The sequence below is a fragment of the Nannobrachium achirus genome (genome assembly GCF_963921795.1).
Source record: "Nannobrachium achirus genome assembly, chromosome: 10".
Classification (NCBI taxonomy): Eukaryota; Metazoa; Chordata; class Actinopteri; order Myctophiformes; family Myctophidae; genus Nannobrachium; species Nannobrachium achirus.
Genome location: NC_137819.1, coordinates 48,322,859 through 48,348,318, shown reverse-complemented (window position 1 = coordinate 48,348,318; position 25,460 = coordinate 48,322,859). Strand labels below are relative to the sequence as shown.

Genomic DNA, 25,460 nt, shown 5'->3' with positions numbered 1-25,460 from the left:
ATTCTCTTTTAGAGATGCTCTTTTTCAAAGTAACTTTCCCGACCGTGCACCCGGTAAAAATGCTCAGAAGTGAAGAGATTTGGAGTCGTGCTTGCTTCCTTGATGTAGAGACAAACGCTTCCTTCTATGCATGAGTAGTCCAAGTTGCTTCTTTTCACCTGACGGGGGATTTCCCCGGTTTAGACGTAGCGTGTGGAAGGAACACGTTATTCCAACCAGTTCAAAGTTCAAATATGTATGAGATTAAATATGCGATTAATTTTGATTAATTAATTACAAAGCCTCTAATTACATTATAATTTTTTTAATCGAGTCCCAGCCCTAGTTGAAAAACCACGATATTCCCATTCAAATCAATGGGAGACCTGTCAGACCAGCGCTCTGTCGTCAGAGTCTGGTGACGGGAGAGGTGGGTGGGCGGTTAATATTCCGGTCCCATAATGTGCATCATTAAAGTAGTGGATATCAAGGACATCCAGAAGTGATTTCAGAGGCTTTTGGGCTTTTAGGCTGCTGTTTGCTGTGCATTCATTCTCCCTCCACCTTAGTCTACTCCCTTCCTGTCATCAGCTGTAGTCTGTGTGTGTTTGAATCCTCCCTTGATGCTACTACCTCCTCCCGGTTAGAGCTGAACGCAGATAGAAGGGCGTGGTGTTATAGATTGTCTTGCCTGTGACTACGTGGGATGAGTGATGGTGTTCGACTGTGTGTGGGTGCATGCATGCAAAACTCTCTTGCTCTGTTGACCCTCTTAAAGACCGTGCCTAAGAGATCTGTTTACACAAGAGATGTTTCTTTCTTTTGCATACACCAGACATGATCTCACACGCTATTTCTTACTGTGTGTGTTTCCTACAGTATGAGTCATCAGGGCTGGGGCTCATCAGCAGCAGACTGAGGACCACTTTGAACCGCATCCAAGAGAGCCTCATTGACGTGGTAAGAGTCTCTCTCTCTCTCTCTCTCTCTCTCTCTCTCTCTCTCTCTCTCTCTCTCTCTCTCCTCCCCCCTCTCCCGCTCTCTATAAGGTGGTTGGCTTCCATTTGATATCGTTCTCCTATCACAGCAGCTCACGAATCTTGCTGCTGTGTTTGCACATTGTTGTACTTCACCCAGCAGATATGGGAGTTTTTTATCATTGGTCAATGTAGCACGTCTGTTGCTACGGTGATTACCTCTCAGCCATGAATGACAGGACAGACACCGGATGCAGTTTACAGTTTAGGCATTTAGCAGACGCTTTTAATCCAAAGCGACTTACAATAGCAGATCATACATCACTATAATAAACAAGATAACATGTCAGAACATCAACAACAATATAACAAATGCATATGAATATCAATCTAAAAAAACCAATGTAATCAGTAAAGGAAAAAAAAGGATTCTACAAAACCTAAAAACAAATGCTAACTAGCTTCATGTATGGTCATTGAGTGTTTCAGTAGTGCTATGGGTTAGGTGGAGTCTGAAAAGGTGAGTCTTCAGTCCACGGCGAAGGACTGATGCAGTTTTACTTGTTTATTCCATTCACACGGAGAGACTGGATTCAAACATAACATAAATGCTTCTTCTTGCCAAATAAAGTCAGCCCAGCTCCACGCGGGATTTAGTTCCAAAAGTTTGTCTTGCACTCACATGCAGCTCTCTCCATGTCTCCAGTCTCTGTGTGTTTGTTAAGGCACCAAAACTCTACTAAATAGAGACAAACCTCATTAGTAAAGGGGGACTGTGCATTTGTCACAGTCATGTTGGCTCCTTGGGTGGCTATGATCTTCTCTTTCTTCTACTCTTTGGTTGGAAACAGCAGCAGCAGGCCATCTGCAAAAAGTAAGCATTTGACTTCTGTTTTGGCCAGGGTGATTGATGCCTGGTGCTGTTCTTGCCAATTGATTTATATATACAGTATATTGAAGAAAGTTGGACTCAGGCTGTCTAACTCCCGGCTTTGGGGAAAGAAGTCTGTGTGTTTTTCGCCTATTTTAACTGCACATTTGTTGTTGGTGTACATTGATTTTATGATTTCATAGGTTTTTCCCCTGATGCCAGTTTCCAACAGTCTCTTGTCTGTCTGTCTCTCTCTCTGTCTCTCTCAATTCAATTCAATTCAATCAAAGGGCTTTATTGGCATGAAAAAACATACGTTTACATTGCCAAAGCAGAAGTGTATACAATACAATACAATACAAAATATGTACAGGTGAAAAGAGTGTAACAGTTTTCATGCATCAATGTTACATGCAGGCAGAGCAGGGATGTATATAATGGTTTTTAAGGTGGTTGGGTTCCATTTGATATCCTTCTCCTATCACAGCAGCTCACAAATCTTGCTGCTGCGTTTGCACATTGTTTTACTTCACCCAGCAGGTATGGGAGTTTTTCAATCATTGGTCATGTTTTCAAACTCTCTCCTTGGGTGGTTATGATCTGTGGGAACAATCTCTCTCTCTCTCTCTCTCTCTCTCTCTCTCTCTCTCTCTCTCTCTCTCTCTCTCTCTCTCTCTCTCTCTCTTTCCTCCCTCTCCCCTTCTCTCTTTCTCTCTCTCCCCCTCTTCCTTCATGAAAGCTTTTGCTCAGTTTCCTCTCTTTTCCTCTCTGAGACAATGCTCTTCTCCTCATCTTTCTGGCCCACATCCTCTGTGATCCACATACAACTCTCTCTCTCTCTCTGCTGTTGTTGGCTTTTTTTTTCTGCCTCAGTCTCCTGTGTTCATTTTGAGCCCATGTGTCTGGTCATATGGTTGAGATTGCACTCAGCCTGTGTGGCCCCAAAATGCATTATGGGTCATCATTATCACTTTGCCTCTCCTGTCTTTCTCATACAAAGAGCGCGCCCGCCCGCACGCGCGCGCGCACACACACACACACACACACACACACACACACACACACACACACACACACACACACACACACAAGAAGACACTAATACAGTCATCATACCACATTAGACATGAGGTGTGTAATTTTATGGTGCCCCACATTAAGTGCCCCCATTAAGAGTTCCAATGACACATCCCAGGACTACCCCACTGCACGCGCGCGCGCGCGCGCGCGCACGCACGCACGCACGCACGCACGCACGCACGCACACACACACACACACACACAGAGCGCACACACACACACACACACACACACACACACACACACACACACACACAGGCAACAACAGCATAACAACACTTTTTCTTCTTTACTTCTTTTTCTTTTATCAATATTAACAGTTTTCTAGGACAACACACCAGGTGGTAAGAACAACTTTGGGTACTTAGAAAAGCACTATATAAATTTGCTATTATTGTTATCTCTCCGAAGCTCGTCAAAATGTCTCTCTGGTCTTTCCTTTCAATGTACATATTATTGACTTATTTTTTAGAGCACATCTAATGCAAGGTAATGTACTTCATGGGCAACTACAAAAGAGCAACTAAAAGTTCTGTTGGAAACATAAATTTGAAATATAAGCATTGGAAATAAAATATGTAAAATAATACATCAAAGACAATGTGCATGAATGGAAAGCACATTTAGGATATAGATATGATATAAAACGAACCAAAATGGCAATAGAACAATGGGAACAACACACAAAAGCAGAACAAAAGAATCTATTATGTCTCAAAATCCTCTTGGTCTTTGTCCAACATGCGATGCAGTGGGTTTCGCTTGGCCATCCGCCTATGAAACCTCTGTAGTTGTTTATTTTGCTCACTTGTGAGTGGAAAACGTATTGTCAATGTACTGACCTACACAGTCCTATTGTATTGATGCCACTCCACTCTCTAAGCCGTATCCAGCTATGAGTTCACCAAGGTCCAGACCTTGGTAATTATTTTATATAAAAAAGACACAGTCTAATAATTGTGGCTTCAGATCTCATGTAATGACATTCTTATCATTCAAAGAAAAAAGATAACGCACATCCTCCGTTTCTTGCTGAGCCAAACTGTAAAAACAGTGTCATGAATAACAAAGCGGGAGCTTGCAACTCACTTTTGAATGCTCCAAAAAAAAAAAAAAATATATATATATATATATATATATTATTTGCGACAAACCACTTCGTTTCGACTCTTCAAGTATAAACATGAAAAAGGTTTGAAGCGTTGCGAGCTCCCGCTTTGTTCTTCATGTAGAAAGTATATGACACTGTTTCCCAAACAGTGGGTAGGGACTCATTTATGGGTCACGGACCAATTTTTATGGGCCATGACTCGAGTAAAAATCCAATTGTCTTTCCTACATTCTTTTAAAAAAATAATTTTTAATAGTTTTTAACATAGTTTCTGTACATTTTAAAACAAACACATCTAAGAAATTCCATAAATAAAAAATTAAAAAAAATTAAGAAGTAGCGAAAATAGCTGATCTACAAGCTTGCAACGTGGTATCGTAAATTCATTGCGTCTCCATGCCCGCAGTGGCAGTATTTATGTGTGACATAATGGATTCATTGGGATGTAGACAGAGTTGAACATTTTTCCATTGTGCTACATACATACGTATGTAAATTACATAATTGTTGTCACCATAATGCCAGCCCTGGCAACTGTTTTCTGTACTTAAATGTTATATTTTGTGTTGTTGCAATGCTCATGGTTTAAATATGTTGAATGTACATTGCAGTGAGTGCATGTTGAGGTTTCATTGTATTTAGTTTGAGCTTGTTATCAGTGTGGAGTGTTGTGGTATTGTATGCATCATGGCACACAGAGGGCAAACTTTACACACAGCTTAATATGGAACCTAATATACAGTAGTGTAAAGTAACTAAATTTACTCAAATAATGTACTTAAGTACAATTGTGAGGTATAGGTTTACTGGAGTATTTCCACTTTTCTGTACTTTTACTTCTACTCCACTACATCTCAGAGGCAAATATTGTACTTTTACTCCACCACAATTATTTGAAAACTAGTTACTTTCTTTGTAGATTTTGATTATTATTACAAAACATTACCCACTATAGCCCTATATCGATTTTGTCCATTTGAAACTATACACAATGCGTTGCGATGTGACACATTGAGTGAGCTTGTAGATCTGCTTTTTTCAAAAGATTTGTATACATTTAAGACATTTGAAAATATGTGAAATGGAACTTTCAGCATAATGAGTACTTTCTACCTTTGGTACTTTAAGTACATTTTCATACCAATACGGTACTTATGTACTTTTACTCAAGTACATTTTTAATTCCAGACTTTTTACAGAGTATAATACATTGCATATTGATACTTTTACTTAAGTTTAAAAAGGGGTCCACCCTATGTTCCCCAGGTTCTATGTTCCCCTCTCTATGTTCCCCACCTCACAGCATTAGTTTTAGTGAGGTTATGGTTAGGGGTAGGTTTAGGTGGTAAGAAAGTGGGGAACATAGAACCTGGGGAACATAGGTACGGTCCCGTTTAAAAACAAAACAAAAAACACCACTGCCAACAGTGATGCATTTCATTGAAATGGGCTGCAGGCTGGGTGTGGCTGTCGCGTGATTATGGATCCCACTGGGAAAGATGGATAACCACGCCCCGGACTCATTTTTGAAGCTTGTGATTGGCTGAACCGGACGTAGGGAGCGCTCCGTTGTAGTCTCTTGGACCGCGCGAGGTGCACCAAACCCCAATTATCATTGCGTTTATCGTGCGCTTGCCCAGGCCTTACGGCCTGGGCATAAATAGAACGATTGCATTCACCACGGCTTCGTAACTCCGCGGCCGGCGGAGCCCCCGAGCGCCGCAGAAGAGCAGGACCAAGGTCCGCTGGCCTTCGCGCCGCTTGCAGTGTCGTGGACAATAACTGTGAAAACGAGCGCTCTATGCCGTTTCCATCCATCTTTCCCAGTGGGATCCATAATCACGCGTGGCTGTCATGACTCATCCACTGATTGTGTTGTAATTGTATAATTTTTGCTTGTTTTCTGTTTTCTTCAAGTGGCTTTTCATCGTTTTGAAATAGTTCAGAAAGAAAGATAGTCCCCTACTCCTCCATGGACCTCACTAACTTCCAAAACCAGGCCATGGCCTTGACTCCACTCGGAATCTGAATGAAACTCTGACAGAGATGGTGATGAAGCAAATTCCCTATAGTGTGATCACTGTAGAGGTGGAATGAATAACTACCCGAACTCATTGCCGACCGCCACTGCAGCGCACATAAAATGCCGTAACTCTGGCTAGGATCGACCGGGACAGCCGGGCCAGGAACCAATGGCACTTACAGGCCTCTTTGTGTATACATGTGACCTGACGATCGCTTATCTCCCGATTAGAGTTACTGGTATTTAACTCACCATGCTTTGACTTGAAATGTGAATAGTGCAATACACCAAACATTTGAATTTGAAGACTACATCTTACTTTTATAACTCGAGACAGCGCTCACAGTATTTATGAATGCCATTTCTATCTATATGCCAGAGAGCTGGCGTTCTCATTAAATTCATACAAACATAATGTTTGGCTGTGCCCTTGAATCCATCCTTTTTGATTCTTCCTTCATGAAGCGGTCTGAAACTAGATTTCCTGACTACAGAGTGAGAAACTTTCCTTCCTGTTTTTTTGGTTGTGTTGAATGTTCATTAATACAGCACAAACATGTCCAATGAGAGAGGAATAGCATATTTATTTAAGATACTTTAACTAAGTACTTTCCTGACACTGTGTGTTCTCGTTTTGTCATTTTGTGTACAAAGCTGCCATGTGAATTTGCTGTATTTTATATAGTTTTTACATGTTTGGCTTTTATGCCTTTATTGATTGAATTTAGTGGACAGGAAACAGGGAGAGAGAGCCAGGGTGTGACACACAGCAACAGTCGTCGGGAATGGGACTCGAACCCGCAACGCGCTGTCAGGCTGCATTGAAGGCTTGTAGGTGCCCGGACCAGCGGTCCAGGCCTATATTTGTGTTCTTGAATGTACTTCACTTTTAGAACTGTACGAAAACTCTTTTTCACCAGTCGACCAAAACATGACCCAGTCGTACTAAACATCAAAACATAGTGGTCAATTTTGTGTCACTCCATGTAGGTATTTTAGGGGAGGCAAATTAACTGGAGTGAATTGAATTTGAAAGAGCACAGTTGTCATTCCACACAGTCATTCCACTAGGGATGAAGTTGGCATTTTTCCACAGCAGAGACGAGAGGTATTTGCTATAAATGGGGCCTGTTGAAAACATGTGCGATAAAGTGCAAATGATTACAGAGTTTGACAACACAGCATGTCAAGAGATTTGACTACAGGAGGCAAAACAAATTACAGTTATTTGGTGGAAACATATTATGTCAAGTTAGACGAAGCAGCTGGCGTGTGTGTGCACATCCTCACTAACTAATCAGAATGGGGTAGTGTGTATGTCTGTCTGTCTGTCTGTCCGTATGTCCGTATGTCCGTATGTGCATCTGCAACTCCACGTTCAGCAGTTGTTCAATTGTCTAAAAAACATAATACAAAAATCAATAACGCATATGCCTTGCTGACCATCAACTTTTCCACCTTCAGATGCGTCTCTACTTTTCATAATCACAGAAGGTTTAGATTTTTCCCCCAAACTTTGGCCTGTAGGCGGCGCAGGGCCAGACTGGGGCACCATACAGTATAGGCACTGCAGGGCCACACTGGGGCACCACACAGTATAGGCACTGCAGGGCCAGACTGGGGCCCCACACAGTAGGCAGTAGGGGCGCACACACACACACACACACACACACACACACACACACACACACACACACACACACACACACACACACACACACAGAGAGAGAGATCTAGAACACATAGAATGTAAAATATAGAACTCATAATCAAAAACATAGATCTAGAACACAGAATATGTACAGTACAGCACAGTACATTTAGGTACAGTAGAGTACAGTACAGTAAGGTACAGTACAGTAAGATACAGAAGAGTACAGTAAGGTACAGTGATGTACAGTAGAGTAAAGTACAGTATGGTACAGTAGAGTACAGTACAGTACAGTACAGTACAGTACAGTACAATAAGTTTCAGTAAAGTACAGTAAGGTACAGTACACTAGAGTACAGTAAAGTACAGTACAATAAGGTACAGTACAGTAAGGTACAGTAGAGTACAGTAAGGTACAGTAAGGTAAAGTACAGTAAGGTACAGTAGAGTACAGTAAAGTACAGTGCAGTAAGGTGCAGTGCAGTAAGGTACAGTACAGTAAGATACTGTAGAGTACAGTAAGGTACAGTACAGTAAGGTACAGTACAGTAAGGTACAGTAGAGTACAGTAAAGTACAGTACAGTAAGGTACAGTACAGTAAGGTGCAGTAGAGTACAGTAAAGTACAGTAAGGTACAGTAGAGTACAGTAAAGTACAGCACAGTAAGGTACAGTAAGGTACAGCACAGTAAGGTACAGCACAGTAAGGTACAGTAGTGTACAGTAAAGTACAGTACAGTAAGGTATGGTACCGTACCGTACATACAGTACAGTAAGGTACAGTACAGCACAGTAAGGTACAGTAAGTTACTGTAAAGTACAGTAAGTTACAGTACAGTAAGGTACAGTACAGTATGGTACAGTGCGGTACGTTACAGTACAGTACATACAGTACAGTACAGTACACACACACACAGGGGTATCGCTGCTCAGATTCACCGCTCCACTTCTAACTGGCTTGACTGGGCCCCCACACAGTAGGTGCTGCAGGGCCGGACTGGCGGTGCAGGGCCGGACTGGGGAACCACATGGTAGGCATTGCAGGGCCGGACTGGGCCCCCACACAGTAGGCATTGCAGGGCTGGGCCCCCACACAGTAAGCGTTGCAGGGCCGGAATGGGCCCCCACACAGTAGGCAGTGCAGGGCAGTATCAGTTGGATCACTACTGCAACGTAGCTGTGAGCGCCTGCAAGGCGCGATCTCTAGATTGCGAACTTCTAGTACACATTATAAAGATGCACATTTTACATGCAGTTTGTGGTGAGAGCATGAAAAATAGTGTATTCCTCATATGGAGAGGGGTAGTGTGTGTACAGTATGTAGGGGTGAGAGAGCTAGAGACACTGGCTTGTGTCCTTGCTAGAGACCACCCAGTCACTTTCTCTATTTAATGTATTAGCCTGTTTCCCCCATACACAAAAGTAGTTTCGCTCATCATTGTTGGAGAAACAGTTTCAAACAAGTTGTTGAAATCTTCAGTGTTGATAAACTCTGTGTATGTAAAAATGGACCCGCAGGCGAGGCCGAAGGCCAAGTCATCCAGAAGAGGGTTTGTATCTGAAGCTCCTCTGGCAATAAACAATCTTTACAGTAAAGAAATGCCTGTTGAAGGCTTATTATGGTGTATTTTGCACATTATAGGTTAACCAATAAAACCCCTATATACTTTAATCACCGGTGTCCCCAGAGGTATATACTCTGTTTCTGATGCAACACCAAATCTCTTCGCTGAAAATAGCCAATTCTCAAAGAGCTCACAACCTGTTGCAACATGATTCATTTTGAGCTTAAATTGGCTATTTTTGCTGAATTATTGCCTATATTCTCTGAATGTTCAGCAATTATGACATGCCCAGAATCTATATAACAATTTGAAACTGACCGAACGGTGCATTCGACATACAGACGACCCAAAGCAGTCCAATTGGCTAGGACTGATCACGTGGCACACAGAGTTCTTAAACGGAAGTGCGTCCGGCGGTCAAATATGTCCGACCGGAAACGTGCGCTCCGCCACAATAGTTCCGCCACAATAGTTCCCCCCCCCCCAAAAAACATTTTTTTTTTTTTTTTTTTTTTTTTTTCAAAAAGTTTTTTAGTAAAGAAGCGGCCGTGGACTCTAGATGTGAGCGGCCCGAAGGGCCGCGAACCTCTAGTATCTACTATTACATTTTTCTTAGAGCCGCATCCCACTTCCAAGCCCATTCACGCCCCCTTTACATCGACTTCAACTCATAGCTGGCTCAGATGTCGGTAGAATGCACGGCACAGCCGTCCGCTGATTCGCCCCCCGTCGCCATGGTGACCGCCCTCCACTGGCTCATTCCCAGCTATGGGACCGGCGGATCCTATTTCAACCGAGGGGGGGCGTAGCCACACACACACACACACACACACACACACACAGCCCCTAGAGAGCGCAGCCCCTCCGAGAGACTATCAGTGTAGAAGCGCGTAGAGAGAGAGAGAGAGAGAGAGAGAGAGAGAGAGAGAGAGAGGCACATGCCCCTCACAGGCACAGTCAGTGCAGAAGCGCGCACACAGAGAGAGAAGCATTACTGTGCTTTTTGCGGGCGAAATTCTAGTGGTTACATATGTGTTTATAAAGGACACTCACCACGTTAGTCCACATGTCCACAACCAGTCAGTCAGTTGTCAGTTGTAAGGAAGGGCTGTGCAAAAACACCTAAACCACACACACACACACACACATACACACACACACACACACACACACACACACACACACACACACACACACACACACACACACACACACACACACACACACACACACACACACAGAGAGAGAGCGAGCTCAACTGAATATCATTATTTTTCACAATACTATAGCAATTATGCAGCCCCTCCAGTCAATACATATCCAGGGCTTAGTTTTCTGGAACAACGCGTCAGACATTTTGATCTCATACATTATCTATTATCATTCCCCTACCCCGCAGAGGCGACCTTCATGCCTACACAAAGTGAGAGCCCCAGGGTTCCAATGGCAATCACAACACAACACAAGAAAATATATCAATATATCGGGTGTGACAGCATGTATCATGCCATGCCCAGCAAGGTTATTATAGTTATTATACTGTGTTTTTTTTTTGTGATTGTCTAAACTAAGATTTTGCAGTTTGTATGCAGGAATTCCTGCATTATAAGTACTATACAGTATTTGCGGGAATCATTTAAAATATGTGCAATTTTCGCAATCCCTGAAATTCAGGCCCTGCAAACTGATGCAAGAATTGACTTGTTGGCTCTCTATAAACAGCTTGGCAATGGCTGATTGAGTAGGGACATTTTAGGATAAGTTTAAGGGGGGAAATCTTGCTCAGCTAAAATGCTATATGAATACTGTCTGTATTGATGTTTAAATGATACAGTGGCTTCTTTCACAAACTGCACAACCAACCATCTAACTTACTATTGAGATCTGATGATTAGACCGGGAGGCCTCATTTGCATCCCTCTCCCTTATGGTTTCACATGCAGAAACGTTCTCTATCAACATCTTTCATGGTGAATGTATGCACTCAAGGGCCAAAAATTGAGCTCAGTGTATGCATAAACCAAAGGCCGTCCTCGGGTCCTATTATAGATTGTCATGTTTATTATCATTCATATCCACTTTCCACTGCCATGTTAGATGCAGAGAGCTGTTTGACGTAGAAGCCTATGCATTCCTTACATGGATGAATGCACACCAAAATGCACACGCACCCACTCCTGGATCACAGCTGCTTATACATACACAATAGTATAGTATATACACAAACACACGAGAGATTACAACGGGGGTAGACCTCATTTGTAAACACATTATAAAGTTAATTGCAAGCTGCGTTTTCAATCCGCCTGCCAGACCCTGGTTGCGCCGTCCCCTGGTTGCTATCTAGACTTTGCGTGATTTAAAAGCAATATGAGGATAATGACTCCACATCCCACATGACCGACAGCAGGCTTCCATCTCCATCCCGATGCGTCGCACAGACTTCCACCGGGGGGAACAGAAAGTATCACACAACATCACGACTGACTTCCTGTTTCAATTTCTTCCATTACCTGTGGCGTCTAAATTACTTATGCGCAATCCCCGTGGGTTTGCTGGGTTTACAATTTACACCTTCCTCATTTTAAATTGTGTTCGTAAGTTGCTTGGAAAGGATGCAGAGGGAGCTAGAGAAAGACAAGACAGAACTTGCAGAATCAAGCCTGCGTTTACTGAAAAGCTGTTATTTCCAATTCTACCCACAGTGCCCACTATGTGTGACATCTGGCACTCTCTAGCGGTTTAATTGCCCTGTTTCAATTTGCACACGTTCTTTTTCCAAGCAGCTGAACCCATAAAGTGCTTAAAGTGATGTGCAATCGCATACACCAGTCACAAATCCAATCAGATGTATTTAGATTCATAAATGTGCAGCGAGGGGAATTTTCATCAGGTCGTGCTGGAAGCTCTACTCTGCAGGGATCAGTAGCTCTTCCTATTATGTAAAACCTTTTCTGGCTTTACTTGGGTTCAAAGGGTCCTTTTGCAAAAATGTTAGACTTCTTGAGGTCACTTGCTGATGGCGCCATGCCTAGACAGTGACATAGCACCGATCTATGACCATGTTATCACTGCCAGACAGCTCATCTATGACAGTAGCTCAGGGCAATTGCAGAGGGCAGGGTTACATGCGTGGAGCATTTGGCATCTCCAATGAAGCCTGTCTCTACAGTATTTCACTCCCCTTTCTTAAAAAGAAATATAATATTTTTATTCAGTGCAAATAATCAAACATCTCAATTATAAAACGTTGCATTCCCAGTGCACTTTTCATTTCACCCTCCTCCTCCTCCTTTCTCCGCCTTCCATTTTTCTGTCTTCATCTCTTTTTTTCTCTTTTTTTTTGTAATATATTTTTGGGGGATTTTTGACTTTATTCGATAGGACAGTAGTAGAGAGACAGTATACAGGGAGAAAATCGGGGAGTAACATGCAGCCAGTCCGCCATCAGGCTTGGGAATTGAACCCGGAACACACTGTCAGGCATCAAAGCCTAGTATGTGGTACACGCATTACCCACCTATGTCTTCATCTCTCTCCATACTCCCTCCAGCCTCCTCTTGGTCAGCCGGTGGGCCAGTGTGTGCCATCATTTCAAAGGCATACAGTACAGTAATGCTATTTCCGAGTACTATATATCGTTTACATTTATGTAGTTAGACATTGTTTGGTTACAATAATTGTAACCACATATGTGTAGGTTATTGCGACTAGTATGTAAACCTCCAGCTCATGTCTGTCTGTCTGTCTGTCTGTCTGTCTGTCTGTCTGTCTGTCTGTCTGTCTGTCTGTCTGACATATGGAGATCCCTGATGTCATCAATATTAAGCCCATGTGCGTCACAGTGCGTGACACCTCATCCCAGCTCATCCATATTTGGGAAAATATGGACACATTTTTTACTTTCTACTGTCTACTAGGCATGATCGCGATCGCGAAAATGCATGTTTGACCCCCAGACCAACCCCATCTTTCAAACATGGCAGCCATGTTTATTTACATATGAAGAAAACATGATGGCTGCTATCTCATGAATGCCTGAACAGATTTCCAAGCAGATGTTTTTGTTTGAAAGCTGTGAACGGCACGCACACACGTGGTGCATGTCCGTGCATGATTCGTGCACCATCGTGCACATTAAAAACAAAATTGTGGCAGTTTAGCCTGAAAGCAACCATTTTTTAAGGGCAGCAAGTGAGTTAATAGTCTTTAAAAGACAAAGAAGCGGCCACACACACTGTAGCCAAAGTGCCAATATTTATTTTAGGACACAGAGGGGAAGTTGGTCCCATGCCAAAGCGCCAGTGCTCGCCCGGCAGTCTGCTGTCACCCAGGCGGATGCGTGCACGGCACATGCCCATTTGCGTGTTTCCCGCCCTTAGGCGTCTTACTGGTGGTAAAGGTATGCCATTGTTGCACTAATAAGTTAGTTATTAGACATGTCCTTGGAGCAATGCTGCATTATTTACCGTGTGTGTGCGCGTGCTTGCGTGTGCGGGTGTTTGTCTGCGTGTGTGAGATTGCTATTCAGTTGTAGTGTCAAGTTGGGCTGAGGGGATCTTTGTGAGTCGGATGTGACAGGGCTAAAAAGCCATGTGATTTCCCTGTTGGCACAAGCAATCTGTCAGTGACACTCACACACACACACACACACACACACACACACACACACACACACACACACGCATGCACGCAATCACACATACTGTAGACACTACACACATTCCATCACACACAGACATACACAAACTCTCTCTCTCTCTCTCTCTCTCTCTCTCTCTCTCTCTCTCTCTCCCTCCCCTCTCTCTTTTCTATCCCTCCCTACTTTTGTCAGCTAGCAGCTGGATGATTATCTCTAAGCATGTGGTTGGGTTGTGGTTGGCCACACAGTGGATTTGCACAGGCAACATGCCACTGACTGGCACCGTGCCTCTCTCCAGGGCCAGTGGCTACATTACACATGCACACAAACACACAGACGCATGAATGTTCAGTTCACGCAGGCAAACATGCAAAGACCCAGCCGCATGCACACACACACACACACACACACACACACACACACACACACACACACACACACACACACACACACACACACACACACACACACACACACACACAGGCAAGAAACACACATACACACTCCCACACACATTATTAGTTTATTTGTGTCTCTGCAAGCAAGGCCGAAAGGCAATTATTTGAGAGACAATTAATCAGTAAATCCTAATCGTGACAGCCATACACCTCATGTCTCACCAGAGTCACAAACAGGACTGAAAATAAACGTATTTCCATTTAGCAAATCAAATCCTCATCTCTCTCTATATCTCAGCATTATCCGGGTCTAAATCTTTGAATCATGTCTGCGAGTTGAAAGTCAGGAGATTGAGTGTGTCCAAAAAAGATACACAGATGACTATCACAGGAAGAGAATTTGCCTGCTCTGGGTTAGACAGGGCGGAGCTGTGACACTAAGCCAATGATGGTCCTAATTCCAGTCCACCACACTTGACTAATGAGAAGTGAGTTTCTGGTATTATAGTGAATGATAGACCAGGCAATGGGATCCACTTGACAGTAATTGCCAGGCAACCAGGCCAACCCACTCGGCTCTAAATCTCTGTGGGATGGAATGGAGAGGAGTAAGCAGTCACTCATGACGGATTGAAACACAATCAATTCAATGGAGAGATCAATTCTCTTCCTCTGACTGAAAGAGACACTATCAAAAGGCTCACCACGTGGGATGCAGCATTATGAAGCTATCAAGGTTTAGTGAACTTTTCCAAATTATTATTTGTTTTTGCTTCAATTGGAACATTCAGAGACCAGCTTTGCACAATGAACGATTTGAAAGGCCCTCGGGTAGAGATTTTAAAGCCCTCTTAATGTATGCAGATAATGCAACTGTTCATTGGGATTTGTTAGGCTGCTATCAGCTCCATATCGTCATGCCATGTAGGTTTGAACTTTAAAACTCAAACCTCAGTTGAACCTAATGATCATCACAATCTCAATATTCACTAATCACTCATAATCACTATGGCTAAAAATCCACTCATATTGTGATTTCGGTTTTGGTCTTGGACATTTTGAGCAGATTTATTTATTTTTTATTTTTTTCTGATCAAAGCCAGTATTTAAAATAATTTTGTGAAGTAGACTGAGATGAAATGTCAAACTGTTCCATAGCTGGCCTGGGTGCCGGCGTGGTGGTCCAGCCACCCTAGGCTGCAATGACAGCGTGTCGCGGGATCCAACCCCGTTCCCGGCGATCTTTGCTGCATTCCCCATCTCTCTCCCCATTTCCTGTCAGTCTACTGTCCTATCAATAAAGGCATAACATAAATAAATGATCACATACTTTTGGTCTGCATTTATATGATACCTTTATCCAAAGTGTTTTACACCCTTCATTCAACCTTTCCCTCACGTCGATGGTGGAGGTAAACATGCCAAGTACAAACCTGCTTATCAGGAGCAGTTAGAGGTGTTGTGTTCTTTTTCATAATGAAGCTCTAATCACATCTGTGAGCAATACTAGTACACAAAATAAGATAGCACAAGGCCTAATTGTAGCTAGTTAATTACATTACAGTGTACTACAGTACAAGGAAAATCAAGTAAAATGGAGGGGGCACGGTGGCGCAGTGGTTAGCGCTTCGCCTCACAGCTAGAAGGTCCTGGGAGCTGGGGGGCGTGTTTCTCCCTCCGCGTCATCAGCGCCCACACCCTAGGTGGGGTCGGCGATAGGGCCTTTCTGTGTGGAGTTTGCATGTTCTCCCTGTGTCTCCTAGGGTTGATACCCTCACAAAAACATGCAGTAATCCTGGTCTCAATAATGCCTCCCCCTGGCCAGCCGGGGCGCTTGATGGAGGGGAAAGGAACTGGTTGGAATAACGTGTTCCTTCCACGCGCTACGTCCATCCCGGGGAAAAATCCCCCCTGTCAGGTGAAAAGAAACAACTTGGACTACTCATGCATTGAAGGAAGCATGAGGTCAGTCCGTTGTCTCCCCAGGCACGGCAGAGGGAGAGCAGAGCCCAGGATTACATAGGCAATTGGCACTGGGTGAAAAAATGGGTTGCAAAATCGTGGGATAAAAATTATAGAAAAAAAAAAGAAACAAGTAAAATGGGCTTTCCCTCCATTATTCAAAGCAAACTGTTGAGTATTGCTGATGTTTTTAGTCCCCCTCTCTTGTGATTGTTTGGTTGTCGTCCAAATGGTGATAACGTGTGTCGTGCAATGTGACTAAAGTTCAGATAGGTTCAACTAGGAGAGTCCCCAAAATGTCCCGGCTCAGGAACGTGGGCATTTGGTTCATGAGGCTGCAAAAACGACCATATAAACCCTATAAAGGTGATCAGATTAGATCATATTTTATTGTCCATTCGTATGAGAATTTGTTTTCACATTGCACCACTTAGTCATACCATTGTGTGTGTGTGTGTGTGTGTGTGTGTGTGTGTGTGTGTGTGTGTGTGTGTGTGTGTGTGTGTGTGTGTGTGTGTGTGTGTGTGTGTGTGTGTGTGTGTGTGTGTGTGTGTGTGTGTGTGTGTGTGTGTGTGTGTGTGTGTGTGTGTGTGTGTGTGTGTGTGTGTGTGTGTGTGTGTGGGCTGCTCAGTGGTAGAGCATTTGACTGCATTAGTCCCATGCTGGTGAATGCTAACCTGGTGACCCTAACCTCAGTAAAACTATGCCTAACCCTAATCCTAACCCTAACCTCAGTAAAACTATGCCTAAACTTAACCCTAATCCTAACCCTAAAATCAGTAAAACTATGCCTAAACCGAACCCAAATCCTAACCCTAACCTCAGTCAAATTATTCCTATTTCCCCGAAGGAGGCACCGCTTGCTCCACCTTGTTCCCAAAAACGAGCGCTCCTGGTCTCAATCTTACTGAATCTCAAAACAACTCTGACATATATATATATATATATATATATATAAGCTACACAATATAATGTGAAAAGAGTCTGCTGAGCACCAGCTGCTTTGGTCTTCCTAGTCACACATTGGTAGATCCTGGGAGTAAGTGAAGGGCAGCCTCCATCTCGCTCCAGGTGCAGGCAGCTGCAGGGACAGCATCTTGCCAACCATTGACAGACGGGGCATCACATGCCGGCCCAAAGAAATGCTTCAGGCAGCGCCTCAAAGTTGGGTCCGCTCTGAAACAAATCACCCGGCAGACGCGCAGACTGAACCCAATAATAATACAGCCTTTTCAGCAGGGTGAAGTCGTACCCCGTGCCTGGGTTGCAGAGTGCAGACAGAGGCCACTGATGTATTAATACTGAAAATAAGACATCACTGTCAGGGGTGGCCCCAGAGCCAAAGTCATGAGTAACCATGGGCAGTTTACTGACTGCATACAGGCAGTGGTGTGTTGTAGACCTTTCTTGAGGGCATACTATAATCTATGATCCGCAGCTATTCGTGTCGCCAGCCCATACTGCCATAATAATGCCAATGCTAATCAGATACGCTACTTTGAAAAGGGCATACGCTTTTTAAAAAATATATCTTCACAGCATACTCTGTATACCCGCGTGACAGGTAGAACACAACACTGCATACAGGGCTGTGCTGTATGTTATGCCTGTTTTATACTTACTGTAGTTAGTGCGCCTAAAATGGCAGATCTGCAAGCTCACAATTCCGCACATCTCTACGCACTGGGAGCTTGCAGATCTGCTATTCCCGGTGCACGACACACAAGTACCAGTAAGGCGCCTAAGGGCTGTCTTGACCATCTGTCTTGGCCATGAATCCATTTTATGCCCATATATGGAGATCCCTGCTCTGAGTATCTGACATCACTGTGATGTCACCTGTGATGTCACAGTGATGACATGGGGGAACCACAGTGTCAGGCGTTACAGACAGACAGACAGAGATACGGTCAAGCTGCTACGGTTCACATACTAAACTGCGACTTACAGTCGCAATAAACCAGGCTTTAGATCCAGGCAGCAGTGTGTGCATGTTTGAATCTTAGGTGCGCTCAGGGAAGTGATGCTAAGTCTGTTGATTAGTTCAGAGCTTCACTGCAATCCTTTTCCCTACAGGTTTATCAATCCCTCCCCACACACACACAGACCCATCTCTTACCCCAATCTCGCCACATTAAGAATAATTTTCCGAAGGTTAAAAGGATCTCCTGTTTCTTTCTCCTTTGATCTGTGTGGGAAAAAAACATATAAGTGCTGTGGCTGTGAGCTTGGTGGATAGATATTCATCATGGGTGTATCCCTGTGTTTTAGCCTCATTCAAAGCCTTGCTGCTATCTGTTACTCATTCCCTCTCTGGACATGTTTTTTTTTTAGCTTTTGTTCTCACTGGGGATTCCTGAGCTTATTTTCTAATCATTACGTGTGGCTAGATAAGCTCCCCTAGCTTTGAAGCTCGATGTCTGCACACTTAGCAATGTTCTTGGTCCACGTGGGAGACCAGTTTGAATAGAACCATGATTTATTTCCCATTTTGCCTGTCCTTAAAAAAATATATTACAGACTTTTAAATTAACGTTTCATTTCTTGGACTACTAGATGTTAGCGAGGGCTGACAGAGATTCCCATGAGACTTTCTTCCAGAGGTCTTGGGCTGAGATTCTACTCCAAAATGCCTATTCAAATTATGGTTTGGTCTCAGGGAGTGGAGACTGTTGCTGTTGCCATAGGTTCATTTCAGCACTGTACCCTGAAGAATACTTGACTCAACACTTGAAATGTACAGTTCCCTCCGTTGTCCCTATTTTCCCCCCATAACCAGAGAAATTATATTTTATATAGATTAACACATAAAAAGAATACATTCTGGTATTGTATATCCAGGTTTTAATGTGGTACAGTCGGTTGATTGGTTGGACTCTAGTGCACTAGCAGAAAAGTATAGGTTTTCTCAGGTTTTATGCCACGCATTTTGCTGTCAATTGTCCCGAGTCCCGACCAGTGTTAATTTCGTTGACTAAGACTAAAAGACTAAGATTTGTGATATTTAATCCTAAGACTAAACAATTTCAGAAGATTAACTCTATAACCGCTTTGGACGTTCCTGTTCGCCCCATTTTTCCCGGCGGCGCGCCGCCAATAGTACGTTCTTTGGCTCGTTCTTTTGTACCTTGTTTTGATGTCTGTAAACTCATGAGGGGTCGCGCGGGTGTGTACCGTTAACACATCTCCCGTAAAAGTGCTCTCAAAAACCCACTGGACGTTAGCATCAATGGAGTAACAACACTCTTCCTTGTTATTTTCTGAACGGATTTCCAAGCGGATTTCTTTGTTTGAAAGCTGTGAACAGTGTGAACACACGTGGTGCATCATCTAGGCATGGGCGTGCACTTTTTACACAATTGCGCAATTACATGGAAGTCTATGGTAACCATGGCAACGTGGGACATTGAAGAGAAAAAATCATAGCAACATAAGTGTTAAGGAGAAAAGAAAATAATAATAGGGAAAAAAAAATAATACATCTTTGTCTATAACATCGCAAAGGTAAGGTGCTTTTGCTGGCACAAAACCCAATAAATAAATAACAACATCTGGCAGTAAAACTGTTAAGACTAAACGGTGTGTTACTAATACTAATACTATATCAGAATTTGCTGTCAAAATTTGGTCCCGACACGTTTTTTCATATTTATTTATTTATTTATTTTTCAAAAACGGCCCAAAACTCTGGAAACTCAGGCCTGGCGGCCTGGACATACGGAATAACTCTGGAAACTCGTGGCAAGGCAGTGAATGAGTTAAGATCATGGGCCTCATGTGCTCGAAGCTCAAAGTCTCCCCCTTCTAACTGTCCACCAGTTGCGTACTGTTGCATAACTCAGCATTTTACTAACAGCAGCCTGTATCGCTTTTTTCACAACCGCTTTTTTTCCCCTGCAAGGACACAGAGAAAGGTCACAGAGGAAGGTCGCCTCATTAATTCAAAAGATACTTCCATCTCTGAGCACCAGCGCCTGACACATAATTATGGCGCAGTGAGCTCACTCATTTTCTTGCAATCCCTGGCTTTCTGCCCCTTCGGTTATTCCCGTTCGGATTAGTGTGTGTTCAGACAGCCGCCAGACAGCCATTGAATAGTCATCAATCAATCAATCATGCCGAGGCCACTGGGGTAAGTCAAGTACTTGAGATGACTCCTCTCACAGCCTGCATGCCAGATCGCCTGCCATGAGCACTGTCCTTCTTCAGCACATCTACGTCTGTTATCCTCCGAGTCGGAGCACGTTTGTGGTTTTACAATGTGTGGGTTCCCAGAGGACACGTGTTGAAGTGATGAGGTCAGCAAGGCTCAGCTTCAATCGCCTCTGTTGTATGTTTGTGTTCACCTGAGGTAGACCAGCATAGAGGTCGACATACTATGCAATCCATACAGTATGTTCCATCCATGAAACACACGTTCAAGGCAAGGCAAATTTATTGTAGGAGCACAAAATGACAATTCAAAGTGGTTTTGATTGTTTTTTTTTTTTTTTAGATTTGTTTTTGGGCTATTTATGCCTTTATTTGATAGGACAGTAGACTGACAGGAAATGGGGAGAGAGATTGGGAATGACATGTGGCAAAGGTCGTCCGGATCGGGAATCGAACCGGCGACGCCAGCAGGCATCATAGCCTAGTATGTGGTATGCGCCTTGACCACTAGGCCAACGGGCGCCCTGGTTTAGATTTTTTGATTGAAGAATTTATTAGACGTTTGCATAGGAAAATTTCATGACAGTACAAATCATTGGTCACAAGGTCAACTAAAAGGAGTCCCTTGTAAGCTTTTCGGCTTATTTACACAGGAACCACTGAACCACTGACTGGACTGTAGTGCCACAAGGAGGCAGATTCTGTCCAAAACTTACTCACATACATCAGTACACATTATCTCTGGGGTTATGTGATCAAGATGTACAGTATATGGGTCAGATTTTTCAGATTCCATTCCAATTGGCTATGACTGCCTTCCAAAGTTTGCGGGTCCTGGTTAGACAACCTGACCTGTGCTCCCAGGAACACTTTCTAGTTCTGACTTTGGGTGAAAAAAGGGCATCCCTAAAGTTTACCATTCATTGCTTTTTAAACTAAAAGTTATCTTTGGAAACCAATTCAGGCAGGAAGCCACTGTAAAGATCTGAGAACTGGAGTGAGGTGATCCACTTGGTCTTTGTGAGGTCTCGAGCAGCAGCATTATGAATCAACTGCAGCTCTGACCTGTAAAATCACTGTTACAGTAGTAAAGTCTACTGAAGACGAATGCATGGACACGCTTTAATCCTTTAATCCTTATATATATATTCTTAAGGTGGTGGTATTAGAATGACTTCGCGATTGTGTAATGTGTCTGTGGAAATTCAGGTCTGAGTCCATGACTGCACCAACACTTCTGGCCTGGTTTGTGGTTTTAAACAGTATCGATTAACGCTGAGTGCTGACTTTTAATCATTCTTCCTTGATTCCAAAAACTATTTCTCCAGTCCAGCAGCAAGTGTCCGTGTTTCGGCCCGTACAGCAGAACAAATATGAATAAAAATAGTTATAACAGGAGTCATATTGCTATATAATTGGCACATGGTGTACTGTACTGTACTGTATCTCTCCGCTACGGTGGCCATCGATCCACCTACTGTACTTTCACTCTTGTTGCTCTTGGCATGACCTTCCACTCCCACTGTCAAACATTCAGAATAGACACGTTACAAACACCTCTTCACTTACAGTACAGTACCTCCTCTGTTTGTACCTGATCCTGCTTTTGTCTTGTAACTCACTATATCTCGTTATACATACTGTAGCAATATTGAGACATGGCAACAGTATACAAGATTTAATTTTTTTTTTACTTTATTTTACAGGCCATTAACAATTTCTCTGCCATTTTAAACATAGCTGTAGTAAGCAGCTGCCAAATTGTCCTTACCTTTTAACGTGGGCACGCGCACGCATCGTGCACAATCTGTGCGCGACTCATCTAGTAGACGTGTAGACTCGGTGACAAGCTTTCGAATACAAAAAACCCCATTGAAAAAGACATATCTCTGCTGTATCTTTGCTTATCAGCCAGTGTTTACATGAAAAAGCATTGAAAAAAGCCAACTGTGCGCTATGGTAACACGTGGACACGTTCGCGCACAAAACGCACGATATGTGCGGGGATCATAATCCAGGCGTGTAGAGACTGGATCAAAGTTTCCAAACGCAAAAATCCGATTGAAAAACGAGCGTTCCATCGCCGAGTAGCTTCCACTTCTGTTACACAGTAAACCAATGGAGGCGGGACTATGGCCCAGGCTCAGACTGGATACGGAAAGCTGGATCCGGTCCAGACCGGAAATGACCGGATACAGTTAGGGGGGCGGGCCTAAAGAGCCAGAATCAGCGAAAATCTGCGCTAATACTTTTAATCCTTTCATAATGATTAAAGCTAATTAAACTTTACGGGCTCTACGGGCATGGCAGCGCGGTACAGCGGGAAATCTACGGTCTCTACGGGGATCGCGAGGTATGAGTTAATTACAAGGTATTTACCAGGAAAGTAGACGATAATCGAATATAGTTGATTAATAGCAGAGTTGGGTGTAATGCGTTACAAATTAGCGCAGTGATGCTACTAGCCCTGCATCCTGCGGAGTAAGGCAAAACTAATGTACAGAGTAGTGTAACTAATTACTGTTTCCACATAGTAATCAAGTAATGTAAGGCATTACCTTTTTCAAAGCTAATGTGTAGTGTGTAATTCATTACTTTTTTGAGTAACGGACCCCAACTCTGGTTAATAGGAAAGTATCCAACTGGTTGAACACAAAATGTCCCTGTGAGGAAAGAGGTAGACAGTCATAATTAGAAATACTAATTTGACTTAAAATGTTTTCAAATTCTTCACAGCTTCTTCATAAGAAAATCCTCAAATCCTCAAAATTCATAAGAAACAAAATCTGTGTCCCCTTTCATCTTGCTGAGCAAAGTCTCTGTCTAGATAAGACAATAAAACCTGAATTAGTCTGGTTCCTTTTGACAGCGCAAATGGCAGGGTTCACCTCTTCCAGTATGCTGTGTTATGACAGCACTAAAGAAATGCATTAACTGTAAATCCTTCTAAAAGGTTATTCATAACACTTGTCACTGCAAGCTTAGAGCCATGTTAGGGGCTGAGATGTCAAAGTAGTGTTTTCTGATTCATAAACAGGTGGTGACTGTTTCCGTTGTGAAAGCCTGACCCTTTTATCTTAAAACACCGGGTTCTGCATTTGAGAATGCTGGCTGCCTTGAATTTGAATGCTGGCCTAACCTTCACACAGGTATGTTGCCTGTATCTGTTGAATATGCAACACCCAATCAGCATAACAATTTAATTGTCATCTGCGCCACAGCTAAGTATAGCTCGATGGTAATCGCAGAAATCACTGCCACAGCAAATTTATGAATACATTTTAATTGGACTTGGTCAGCTGGTTTTGCATCCTGAATGCAATAAGCTCCTGTGAGGACTGTTATTAGTCAACATGTTTTGTCATAGACCTTTTGATATTGAGACAGTAACTGGGCTTTATGTCGGTTTGCTGAGAGATGCATTTGACATTTCTCACTAATGTTTATAATCATAGCAGCGCCCAGCTGAGAGGCTGTATTGTAAGCACTGGTGTCCTTAACTTCCCCTCAGGGATGAATACAGTACTTACAGTACCTAGAGTACATACCTTTCTGGCTGTCACAGCAAAAACTCCTTGACAGCTTGAATCCCATTTTGGATCAAACTTGGCAGATGAGATTGAGCTAGTGTCATGAGCTGTGCTAATGTTTCAGTCAAAGGTCAACGTCACAATGACAATGTAGCCCTATGCTACACAAGCCCATACTTCATTGTATGATGAATAAAATATAATAATCGACAATTTACAAGATCACAATGCATGGAATCGGAATGTGTTGTGAGCTTAGATGTACTATTTGCTGTTTTTTGATGTCTTGGGGATATTTTTGCCTATAATGACATACACAAAATAGGGGGTTAAAGTGTTTTAAACTAGGAAAAGATAGCACTTATATCAAGATGATGACATCCCAAATGCCTGACAATATCTACACAAACACACAAGATTTATAGGATTTATATTATCAATATTCTAGACAATATAAATCCTAATAAAGGGACACAGACAGAAAATATAGATCTCCATGTAATAATGAGCATAAAAGGGATACAGGCAGACAGAGGGGTATTGCATACCCAGGGGCATGCGTTCCTAATTGTGTAGTGTTGCAAAGTTTGTTTCATTCTATATGGCGTACTCCACATACAATGTCGGCATCCACATGGGAAAATGCATTTGAGGAAATGGGCTTCCAGAGGGAAATTGACTGCTCAGTAAAAGATCTTTCACTTAGCAGTCAACGTCCAAGTTCTCTTTCATCCTCTCACCTTGCTGACCCCTCTGTGTCATCTGAGTCACTTCTAAAAGGGTAATGAATAACCAATGCCGTCAGCACTTATGCCTTCATTCATGAAGTGAAGCTCCTCTTGACCGGGTCATCATTCTGCACCCCTTAAGGATACGTCACTCTTTTAAAATGCAAAGCGATCATGTGTTTGTGCCCTGTGACCATTATTGATTCTTGCATGCTTGGACGATGTTAAGCATATTACTTTACAAAGACCTTGCATTCACCTTACAGGGTGCGCTTGGTCATACAAACAAATGTACTGAGATGAAAATCATGTCAGTGGCTTGTTCTTCAGGTGAACTCTCTGTAAGAGATAAGGTTTTCGTCCCTGCTGCGTTCGCTCACACAAATCAATATTCAGCAGAGGTGTGCATTGGCACTACCCTCACGATTCAATTTGATTACGATATATGGGCATTCCCAGATATGGGCTTAAGCTTAATATTGATGAGATTGATGAAGCACGGACATGATCTGCAGGTTTTCATGCTAAATGCGACCTACGGCAAAATGCAACCCAGGCTTCGATTATGGCACGGCAGAATTACGATGCATTGCTTAATCGATTATTTTTGACACCACATACAGTACATTCAGTCAAATTTTTCATATTCCATTTTTTTGACCATTCACATTTTGCAGGCCCCGGGTAACCAACCCAGCCTGGTGGAGAACCGCACTCTGAGGAGCACACTTTCTAGTCTGTTTCTGTGATTTCTATTGGTGTAGAGTTCAAGTATAAATAGATGAACAAAT

At 43.0% G+C, this 25,460-nt stretch overlaps 1 protein-coding gene across 1 annotated transcript in view; it reads left to right on the top strand.

Annotated features, from left to right (window-relative positions):
- Positions 1 to 25,460, top strand: part of vps50 (VPS50 subunit of EARP/GARPII complex) — a 170,544-nt gene that overhangs the window by 112,942 nt on the left and 32,142 nt on the right. The window contains exon 22 of the mRNA XM_080734824.1: positions 859 to 939. Coding sequence (XP_080590950.1) covers positions 859 to 939 — 81 coding nt within the window. The remainder of the gene's footprint in view (positions 1 to 858; positions 940 to 25,460) is intronic.